Source organism: Manis pentadactyla, chromosome 1 (genome assembly GCF_030020395.1).
Source record: "Manis pentadactyla isolate mManPen7 chromosome 1, mManPen7.hap1, whole genome shotgun sequence".
Lineage (NCBI taxonomy): Eukaryota > Metazoa > Chordata > Mammalia > Pholidota > Manidae > Manis > Manis pentadactyla.
In genome coordinates this window covers 18,026,887-18,038,559 of record NC_080019.1, presented here as the reverse complement: position 1 = coordinate 18,038,559, position 11,673 = coordinate 18,026,887, and the positions used below count along the sequence as shown (strand labels likewise).

General features: G+C 44.7%; 1 protein-coding gene across 7 annotated transcripts in view; it reads left to right on the top strand.

Annotated features, from left to right (window-relative positions):
- The window catches only part of ZNF827 (zinc finger protein 827), a 162,295-nt gene extending 152,463 nt beyond the window's left edge, over positions 1–9,832 (top strand). For 2 of the 7 annotated variants that reach the window (XM_036888971.2, XM_057492523.1), the window contains exons 12-14: positions 1,662–1,853; positions 2,209–2,386; positions 5,865–9,832. In XM_036888971.2, coding sequence (XP_036744866.2) covers positions 1,662–1,853; positions 2,209–2,386; positions 5,865–6,684 — 1,190 coding nt within the window. In that variant the 3' untranslated portion in view covers positions 6,685–9,832. Of the gene's footprint in view, positions 1–1,661; positions 1,854–2,208; positions 2,400–4,039; positions 4,107–4,388; positions 4,422–5,864 lie in introns of all 7 variants that reach the window. The other 5 variants (XM_036888976.2, XM_036888975.2, XM_036888979.2 and 2 more) reach the window with 5 other exon arrangements.
- Positions 9,833–11,673: the final 1,841 nt, after the last annotated feature.

The following is an 11,673-nucleotide window of genomic DNA, read 5'->3' as shown; positions in this document are numbered from 1 at the left end:
TTCTTACCTTATCAGGAACTCCATTTAAATTTATATTAAGCTACATGAAGGCATCCCACAGTCCACTGATGCTCTTTTTTGATTCTTTTTTCTCTGTTTCATCTCAGATTTCTTTTGCTATTTCTTCTAGTTCACTAACCTTTCCTTCTGCCATATCTAACTTGCCAATAATACCACTGAGTGAACTTTGCATCTCAGACATTATAATTTTCACTCTAGAAATTTGATTTATGTCTTTTTATATCTTTCATAGCTTTACTTTTTGAATGTATGGAATACAATATAATAACTGGTTTTTTGTCCTTATCTGCAAATTCTAACAACTGGGTCAGTTCTGGATCAGTTTTGATTGGTTGATTATTGTGTTTTCTTGTTTTGGTGTGTCTGATAATCATTGCTTGGATGTCAGACATTGTGATTTTACCTTATTAGGTGCTGGATATTCTGTATTCCTTACGTTCTTACCCTATGCATTAGGATGCAGTTAATTACTTAGAAACTTTAATCCTTTTAGGTCTTGCTTTTATGACTTGTTAGGCAAGTCTGGGCTCCATCTAGGGCTAATTATGACCCACTACTAAGAGAACTTCTTTAGTTTTGTACCCAATGCCTGGGGAATTACAAGTTTTTCTAATCTGGCCAGTGGAAACAGGCACTGCTCTCTAAGCCTTTCAGATAGCTTTTTTCCCTCCAAACTTGGATAGATTCCTCACACACATGCTCTGTCCATACTCTGCTGAATAATCATGGGGGACCCTCTGAAAGTTTCTGAATTCTTCCTCTGTGCTGCTCTCTGCTCTCTATTCTGTCCTGCAAAGTCTAGCCACATTGATCTCAGCTTTATCTCCTCAACCCAGCAAGTCTATCAGGCAGTTCCCCACCCCTGCATTGCAGCCTGGAAAGTAAAGTCTCTCAAGTCAGGAAGCAGGCAATCATAGGACTCATCTCTTTCCTGTCTCTCTGGGATCACCCTTCTTCATTGCCTGATGTCCAGTGTTATGAAAGCTATTATTTACTGTATTTTGTCTATTTTTTTTTTTTAGTTGTTTCAGTAGCAATGGTAAATCCAGTCTCTGACAGTCCATCTTGAATAGAAGCAGAGGTCTCCTGACACTAGATTTTAATGACTTATTGATTTGTTTACTCCTGGTTTTGAGGGAGTCCACTACAGTAATGAAGAGCATGGATGCTAGAGTCAGACCAACTGAAATCTCTCCTCCACCATTTCCTAGCCATGTGACCTTAGCCAAGTTAACCTAACTGTGCCTCCCTTCCTGCATCTGTAAAATGGGGGTGATGATAGCTATGCCTCATCAGATTTTTGAGAGGATAAAATGAGATAATGCATGTGAAGCATGATATCATTCATAGAACTGGGTAATATATTCAGTACATCTTAGCTATAATTGTGTTTTATTTTAATTATTTTATGATCCCAATAAACACCTGTCAGATGATACCTGCTCTGGCTTCCAAGTACCACAGGTGCCATAACCATGGGTGACTAGGACCTGGGATCCCAGGATGTGCACTGGGAGAGCTGGAAACCTCGGCCTGTGCTCCCTGAATGATGATGTAGCCATGACACCTAACTGCCATGCCCCTAATTGCTGTTATTCTAGAGTTTTCATTTCCTAAATATCAGACTTTTTTTTTTTCAGGAGAAGATAGGAAGACACCCAGTGAATCAAACAGCCCCTCTTCATCCTCTCTCTCAGCTCTGAGTGATTCAGCCAACAGCAAAGATGATTCAGATAGCTCTCAGAAAAACAAGAATGCAAACAACCTACTGGTCATCTCTGTTGTGCCTGGGAGCCAGCCCTCACTGAACAGTGAGGAAAAGCCAGAGAAAGGTAAGGGGGGAGGGGGCTGGCCTATTCAACCCTATCCACTCTGGGGGAATAACCCAGAATTTAGAATAAGCCCTTGAGAGGAGTGATGTTGGAAAACAGATATTAGGCCTGGGAGCAGTATAATACATACCACTTAAAAATTGCTTTCCTTTTGGCTTGATTTGCATCCAGATATGGTGTGAAAGGATAGGGAATGTGACATTGATTCTGAAGCTGTATGTTTAACTCCTTCTTGCACAGAGATGCAGGGAACAGTGCCTGGAAGGATATAGCCGGTAGGGAGGGGAGAGAAGGGGGATCTCCATTCCTGCCCACCTGCCCCCCACACCTGTACACCTGCCTGCGGTCCTTTCAGGGTTCGAATGCGTTTTTTGCAACTTTGTCTGCAAGACGAAGAATATGTTTGAGCGCCATCTGCAGATCCACCTCATCACCCGGATGTTTGAGTGTGACGTGTGCCACAAGTTCATGAAGACCCCCGAACAGCTGCTGGAGCATAAGAAATGCCACACTGTCCCCACCGGTGGGCTCAAGTAAGGAAAGCAAGTACAGAACCTTTTACTGTGTTGTTATTAAACTCCCTCTCCCTATCCCTACCCCATCCCCTCCCCTGAAGGTTTTGGGGTCATAGAGAGGGGAAGCTTGGCGTGGGGGGAGTTGGTTAGGCACCTCTGCTGTGATTAGCTGGATATGAATTAGGCCTGTCCCCTAGGGAGTCAGCAGATGACAGCAGGAGAATGCGTTTCACAAATATTCCAGGATCCCTGGCGAGCAAGAAGAAATGTTGGAAGCAGCTCTGTATGCAAGGGTAGATTCATCCTATACTGGTGGAGTTTTGCTCAGACTTGATTTTATTGGACTTGGGGGTTAATGCCCCCATGTGTAAATCATACTGTCACTGCACTTCACCATCTCTTTTTTTAGATGATTTGTCATGTATCTTTTAAATAAGCATTACAACCATCCTGTCCACCCCACCCCCAAAAGTTGGATCCTTGCCAGTTTGAAAAGACAGGAGGCAGTGTTTTTCATGCAAAGATCATGTGCCTCATGGCTTCCTGCAAACACGCCTTATGCCTTCCCAGGAACTGGATTTGGTATCTCCCTGGTTTAGGCTTCTTGAGATCTGACATTTCCAATCACATGTTACTGACAGATCCCCAAAGACTTAGATAAGGAACATCATTATTAACCAATATTTGTAAAAATCCCTCTGGTCTCAAGAGAGACCCCCCAGTTATTATCAAACAATGCGTGTCTGGCTTGATACTAGGTGCTGAAGGGCAAATAAGAAATAAGACACAATATGATTTCCACCCTCAGGATACTTTGTCCCAGCAACTACTAGAATTTAATCTTCCCAGCAGTTCTGAAATCAGAGTCCCTGTTCACAAGGCACTCATGGTCTGGTAAAGAGAAAGAAGCATATTGTCATTTGGTACAGAAAGTTGCACAGTTTTCAAGGCATACTTATTCATGTTAGCTGAAATGATTGCATAGTTAAAAGAATGAAAAATGGCATTTTACTTAATATGAGGAAAAACAACTTGTGTTTTTAAACATCTTTGTCTTTGAAATTCACAACTTGCCAGAGAGGTGGCATGACTCTCCTGAATGGGCAAGGAATGGAGGGACCCAGAAGGACTCTGGGAGTCAAGTGCTGGCAGCAGCGCAGGGCGGGCTCCCCCAGGGTTCCTACCTGGTCAGGAGGACCCTCCTCAAAAGTCCGCCTGAACAGGGGAGCCGGGGAGTAGCACCTACCATCAAATTCCACTTTGTTTCATTCTTGGGAACACTTAGGTGGGAGGGGGAGGGGAGGGCTGGGGGCAGGGTGCTTACAATTCAAGACAGCCAGTAAATGGGGCATGCCTAGCAAGAGCTTATTTGGGAATTTGATTCGGATTTTTGCCACTGTCCCTTTCTAAATATTTGTGTACTCTTATTTAAAAAAAAAAAAAGAGCCATGTATTTCTGTGGTTGGACTAGTGTTCATTGCCCTTCCCAGTAGCCCAGTCACACCCATTGACTCTGCGGCCCCAGCCAGTTGTGGCTTTGCCCGTTAGCCTTTCCTGGGGGACCTAAGGAGTCCCGAGCCCCCGACCCACTGGGGAGACACCCCGCGAGCACCGCTGCTCCTGTCAGTACGGACACTTCCGGGGCAATGCTAACAGTCCCCTGTGTAATAGTTTATGTTCTAGGATGACGAAGTAGAAGAATACTTTGAAAAAATTGATAATGCCTTCTGGCTATACAGTGAGTCTTTGTTTTGTTTTGTTTTGTTTTCCCTTTGCCATATCAGAGAATTAATTTGCCTGAGAGAGTGTCTTTATGAGAAATATTGGGAGCACGACAAACCCTTAGCACTTGGCCTGAGCCGCGAAAGAAAGATTGAGCTGTGGGTCACAGAAATGTCCTTAACGTGAAACAGACTGCCGATGTCTAAATTGCTTTTCTGTGATGGAACTGCTTGTACTCTATATCCTGTTCATAATGCAGATCAAATAAGATTATACTATTATTTTTCTTTTGCCGTAGCTCAGGACAGTGGTGAGTTTCAGACTCCTCTAGGTAAGGCCCAGCTTGGCGTAGGGGTTGTGTGTGCACCTGACCTGGGAATGGGCTTTATATTTCTCTTGTGTGCACTCTTCTGTGAGCTGAGGTTCAAAGGCTAACAGCGAGCTTGGCGCTGAGGAGCAGTGCACGGTGCACTTGGTTGTGTTGGGCTCTGCTGAACACCTCTCCAAACCCTCAGGGGACAATTCACTCCTGGGCCCTGCCCTACAGGGACCTAGCAAGGGCTGAGGCAGCCACTTTTGCATTTGCATTCTTTTGGTAAAGAGAGCAAACACACTACAGCGATCCTACCAGCCACTGACTGGAGCCTGGCAGCTTCTAAGAAGCTCGGGAGAATTTGTGAACATGCCCTCACTGCTCCTCCCAGCGCCTCTGGCAGCCAGGAGGCTTGGGGTAGTGTAGCTTCACTGCATAGGATGGAGAAACAGAGCCACAGAGAGGTCCAAGCTTTGTCCCAGGGCATATCCAGCTAGAGCCTGATCCGTGACGGAGCTGGGACCAGACTCTGCCTAAGTTACATGTAGAGACCAGTCCAGCAATGAATGTGCTGAGCACTCTACCAAGCACCGCAGAGAATGTAGAAGAAATGTAATATACAGTCCTGCCCACTGAGAATTGATGATCCAGTTGGATTATTATTATTTCCATGATGTAATAATGTATTAACAATGTCTTCAAGCTCCACACAGCAGTTGTCTCCCTCCCTCCTTATCCCTCATTCGCAGACGGCTGGTGGGTGGGCCTCCTCCTCCCCTGCCCCTGCCCTGGCCCCCATCTTCCTTCCCTGATGGAGAACCAGTGCGGTAGGAGACAGGTTTTATGAGTACAGATCTATGTACATACTTACATGCTCACGCACACAGAGCCACACACAGGCCTTCTCATCCTAACCACCCTTTAATAAGCACGATTCTGACCCCTACAACTTTCTGTTTGCTGTAAGTAGCTCTCCCCCTGTGAGCTGTTCTTTAAAACTCTTAGCCTTTCTGCGTGTGCTTGGTGTGGTGCATGAAAAAGTCGATTCTTTGTGTTGCTCCCATCTAGAGGGGAGGTCGTGAGGTTTAGACCTCTGCTCTGTCTGGTCGGGAGTGGGGAGGGCTCCAAGGGGGTGGGCGGGGTGGACGGAGGGGAGTGACAGCATATTCATTCCTTGCGCTTTCTCTGCTTCCCTTCCTGTGCGCTGGTGCTCGCTGTTCCAGCCAGGAGACCCAGAGAAGGCTGAGCGTCCTTTGTCAGAGCTCCTCCTTAGTGGGGACAGCTGTGTCAGCAGAGAGAGCCAAAGAGGGTCACCTTAACCCCTGAGAGGCAGCAGGGCTGGGCTGAGCAGGGGCAAGGCCAGGCTGTGGAGTTTGGAGGGTGGCGCAGTGAGGTGGGTAGGAGCGGGGCTGCAGCAGAACCTCTCTGGCTGAATCTCCCTTTCGTTGCTTCCCCCGACAGGTGCCCATTCTGCATTTATTCCACCAACCGCCCCGCTGCCATGGAGTGCCACCTCAAGACCCACTACAAGATGGAGTATAAGTGCCGGATCTGCCAGACGGTGAAGGCCAACCAGCTAGAGCTGGAGACGCACACCCGGGAGCATCGCCTCGGCAACCACTACAAGTGTGACCAGTGCGGCTACCTGTCCAAGACGGCCAACAAGCTCATCGAGCACGTGCGCGTCCACACCGGGGAGCGGCCCTTCCACTGTGACCAGTGCAGCTACAGCTGCAAGCGCAAGGACAATCTCAACCTGCACAAGAAGCTGAAGCACGCCCCACGCCAGACCTTCAGCTGCGAAGAGTGCCTGTTCAAGACCACACACCCTTTCGTCTTCAGCCGCCACGTCAAGAAGCACCAGAGTGGGGACTGCCCGGAGGAGGACAAGAAGGGCCTGTGTCCAGCCGCCAGGGAACCAGCCGGCCCCGGGGCCCCGCTGCTTGTCATTGGGAGCTCCCGGAACCTCCTGTCTCCCCTGTCGGTCATGTCCGCCTCCCAGGCTCTACAGACCGTGGCCCTGTCGGCTGCACACGGCAGCAGCTCAGAGCCCAACCTGGCACTCAAGGCATTGACCTTCAGCGGCTCCCCTTTGCGCTTTGACAAGTACCGGAACTCGGATTTTGCCCATCTCATTCCCTTGACAATGTTATACCCCAAGAACCACTTGGATCTCACATTCCACCCTCCCCGGCCTCAGACTGCGCCCCCCAGCATTCCCTCACCCAAACGCTCCTTCCTCGCCTATCTTGGACTAAGAGAAAGAGCAGAGACTGTCTGAGGGCAGCCATGTTCCGTACCAAAAACAAAGAGACAAGGAAACAAACCCACAAAACTTAAAACACAACCCCAGCAGGTGTATGTTGCTGCAAAACCTACCGACCCCCAGGGCTCTTGAGCCCCGTGTGCTGTATGTCTTTAGGAAGGAATAGAGAATCGGCTCTGTGTGTATAGCCACTGCATTGACCTGGAAGCTGCTTTACCAATCTTCAGAGAGGTGACCTGCTGCATACTTCTACCTTCAGAGGCATGCGTCCCCAGCCACCCACTCCCACTCTCAGCCCTTCTCCGGACTTTTATCTGAAAGGAATTTTGTCTTGTTAAACCCTAAAGAGAGTGTCCTTAATAGCAATCAGCACTTGTAAGCTTATATACTGGTGCATTTTGTTTTCTGTTGGGTGAATGGGGTGTGTGGGCGTTTGTGGATTCTGAAAGAGAAAGCCGTGTGTCTGTGCCATGCCATTACTATTGCACATTCTTTGTACTGGCTTCTTTAACCGCGATGAACACTCCTTCCGCTCCAGGGGCGTTCATCCACTACCGTCTCTCCTGAGCGCCTTCGTCACCTTTCCCTCTATTTTATGGCTACAGAGTGGTAGGGCCTGGTGCTTAGTCGATGAAGGAATGGTTGACATCCACAGTGCTGCTTGAGATTTCCGACAGAGGGCCAGAGACCTTGTCTGCAGATCTTCTCTGGTTATGAAGATTGGAGGAATCGAGACCCATCTGGAAGAAATCTCTCACAGCACTGCAGCCAACATCACAAAACAAGTGTGTTTTGTGTATGTGTCCACACGTATATGATGTGCTTGGTACACATACACACACACACGTGCATCATTTTAAGGGCAGATTTTACATATATATATATATATATATATATATATGTATATATATATATGATGTATTAATTCAGTGGTTACCATTTGTTTGCAGGAAAAAAAAAATTATATGAGTGAAAAATTTTATGGTTGCTCAATCCAGCCAAGGAGATTAAAAGGGGTTTGATAAATTCTGGGTATAAATGCTCAGACTAAAAAAAACAAAACAGCAGATTTGCACAGTGCTTTGGTCTTGCACTAGTTTTTGTTTCTCATGTGCAAAAAAAAAAAAAAAAGGTAAAAGAGGAAGAAAATGTACCTTTTATATGGAATGAGTAGACTGTATGTTTGAAAATTTTGTCACAACCTCTTTGACACATGACGACTCAACAAAAAGGTGCTGTTTAGTCCTCCCGTTCAGTTTATGCCCCTGAGAAGTTTCCATTGTGTTTGCAGATGGTCTGGCTATAGCGGTATTCTCCCCATTATTAATAGCTCTGTATTCCATGTTGTTAACGCCTGGTAGATAGAACCTGCTAGGAGGCTAACTTTATGCTTATTTAAAGCTCTTATTTTGTGGTCATTAAAATGGCAACTTACGTGCAGCACTTTATTGCAGCAAGAAGCAGGTGTGGATTGGTTGTGTGGCCCTTTGCTAATCTTAAAGAGCAATGGGTGATTTAAAAAGAAGAAAAGGAAGAGAATCTTGGGCTGAATATGTTCATTGCTCATATTTTGAAGACAACAGAATTTCCAGTTATAAAACAGGCTGAAAGAGCAGGAAGAAATGTCCTTTGTGTAGTAATGGGAAGTTCGGAATACAAAAGTTTATACATTATTTATCTACTGAAGAACTGGTGTATTGGAGGAATGCTTTCTTACTGCGTTGCTGTTTTCTATCACGTGTTATCCTAGAGTTGGGATTTTTTTTCATCTGTTTCACCAGGGAAAATAAAAGCATCCCTCATTTTCTTCCTCTAGTCAGTTTGCTTCACTGAAAGCCCCCTTGACATTGGTACAGTTCCACAGGAAGCCAGAAGACTGTACCATCTGTCCACACCATGGTCCCCCCCGCCCCACCTCCATACCCACCCTTCTTCCCCCAGACGTAGCAAGTGTGCTACAATCCCCTTCGCCAGTCGTCCAGCCCTGGCAAACCTGTTTACACTAAGGAGATGTCCCCAGGGGCAGGGAGGCCAGACCAGCCAGAGCAGGAGGCGCCCGTACCCTCTGTCACTCTCCAGCAGAGATATTTGTTCTTGGCTGTGTTTGAAATGTCGTTTAACCTTGCCATGTCAATGTCTCAGTAAAAGACACTATAGACAGTTATGGACAATACACTCCAAGAATACTGGGCTTAAGGGTGGGTTCGTTTTTTTTAAGTCATGTCTTTATCCCATATAATGGAGAATGTGCCACTTGGCTAATAATGTGCTTTCAAAATTACAAGTTCAGTCAGTGATGACAGGAAAGAGGGCCACAATGATCCCATAGAAGCTGGCAGAAAAGAGTCACATGTAAGCACCAGCAGGTTAAAAACCTGAAAGGGTGGCTCTGACATTAGGACCACAGGTTGACAGCATGCCACTTGTGCAATATGAGGTCCTAGGCTGAAACTTTCAAGATCAAAAGGGGTGTTGGAAGAAGACGTTTACTGCTCAAATGCCATGCATTTCACTGCTTGCCACTGAACTTGTATTTGAATGACTTAGTTATGCTTAATGTAATTGGGCAACTTTTTTTTAGCACTTTGGAAAGAGTCATCAATCTTTCTGGTAAATTATAAAAGTTTTCTGAGTGAGAAAAGGTGTGTTTGGAGTTTGTTTGACTTTTTATATTATTGTTATTGTTATTAATAAAGAAAAACCTACAGCATTTTTCAGACTCCACCAAGATAATATATACCCCTGAATTTGGTTTGCAGTTTGATACTCAGGGAAGGATGTATTCCATAAATATCCTTTCCGTGTAAAACACTAACGTCTGAGAAATTCACCTGCCAACTAACTTCAATTCTGTTTTCTCTATGCATTCTTCAATGAAAGCTAGCTTATTTTTCCATGTAGTAATGCAGTTAGAGTTCTCAGCACTTTCTTTCTTCTATCCTTTTTTAACTCCTCATATTATGTTCAGATGATCATACTGTCAAGGTTTGTGTACATTACTGAAAATTTGTATTGTATAAAGCTTTTTGCATTACAAGGCTGTACAGGGTCATTTTGACAGTAACTGGTATATTCCTTTGCATCTTCTGTTGCATTGCCAATTTCTAGTGTATCCAGTTTGGAAGTATAATATACTCTAATTAAAAAGAAAAGGTTGGCTATACTCTTGTTTCTTTTTTTTTTCTTGGTTGCCATCCTTGACTACTTGTTAGTCTCAGGGTTGTTTTTGTTTTGCTTTGTCCTGATTTTTACTTTTCCATGCATTTTAAGTAAGTTTAGGAGACATCCATTACTAGGTATAACAATTGCAAAATGCAAGTTTTGAACAGCCATAGTTATAATGCAAACTTGTTACATAAGCTATTAATAGCCAGTAAAGTTGAGAGCACATCCATCATTCCATATCACTGCAGGCCTGCTCCTTCCTGAAATTACTTACTGCCATCTAACTATTCACCAGCTTTACCTTCTCCTGCTCAACACCATTTTGTTGACCCCATAGCCAAAGGTGGGGGTCAGGGGGAGCAGTTGAATAATTCCATTTATCTTAATGAAGTTTGGCAACTATGAAACTTGAATGAGGGGGAAAATGGTGTGTTTTGCAAGCTAAATAATAACCTATCCAAATGCAAGTAATAGTTTTCGGTACTAAGCAAGGTACCAGGAAAAGAAATTAAATTGAGGCCAGAAAAAGGGGGGTGAGGGGAGATGAAAAACATACTAATCAGTTAACAATCATTTTTTAGAATCCATTTTAAAGCCCTATCCATTAGGAACCTTCCCCATGAATCTGTGACAGTTGATAAAAAAAAGTACAGTGCTATAAAAAAATATTTTGCCTAATTCACAACTTACATGCTTATAAATATAATGGCCTTTGCTCATTGCAAGAAATTATGAACCACTTCACTGTAACACTTATAAAAGATCAAATTTACTTCTTTTAAAATGAGGTAATGTAGGAGAAGGCACTATGAAAATGACCAGTCACTAATCAGACACTATTTTCCCCTTCTTTTTTTCATCTAAAAGCTATTTTTTAGATTATTGGGATATATAATACCAGTTTGGGGGTTTATTGACTATAAAATAAGTCAGACTTTCTTTGCTTTTTGCCAGCCCTAGAGGCAGGAGTGGCTTTGCATTTTCTATACATATTACTTTTTCTTAGATTCACACCTAACCTCACATGTTCCGTGGTTGAGAAAAACCAGAAATATAAAGAAAATAATCATCAGCTTGGTCATCATTTCCCCTGTTAATGGGCTTCCCATGACTGAGGAATGGCTGGGGTAGATAGGAGCCCTCCGTGACAGAACAGACCACAGCCTCCTCCATCTTGCCTTTCCTAGAGAGCGCCACATGCACACCTGGGCATCTCCAAGCCAACAGTGTGGCCCCTGTTTGAATTTAATCCAAGATCATGCATACTTTTCCTATTGTCATGTAAATAAAAATATTTTAAGCTAAGAATCAAGGCCATGTTTTTTATCATGTGTCTACGGCTGATGGGCTTCATATGGTGGCCACCACAAACTGTCCCTGACCACCTCACAGAGCTGCAGTGCTGGTCATGGGAACAAGGAGAAATACCAAGGCGTGATGAACACATGCCTCTCCTTACCAACAGTAAGAAGCCTCATATTAGAACTCTTGCGTGCCAAAGGTCATGCGGGGCTTGAGAATGACTGCAAGGCAAGGCAGAGCTCACTGGTTGTCAGAACAGAAACCAGGTCGGCTTGGTGCTTCCTACTATCAGTGGGAACAAAGGAGAATCAAGAGGCACTCGAATACAAAAGGGTAGGGAGGGAAAGAAGGGGATAGCAGCTGAGTGGTTTCATCCATGCTTGCAGAAGACAGAGAACTGGAATCCTTCCCAACAGCACCTTTAAACCTGTAAGCAAATCACAGGATAAAAGAATATCCTTGGGGACATTCTAAGGAGCCATCAACCACAAATATTCAAGAGAGCACAGCCAACATTCTTGCTTACATCACTCTTTC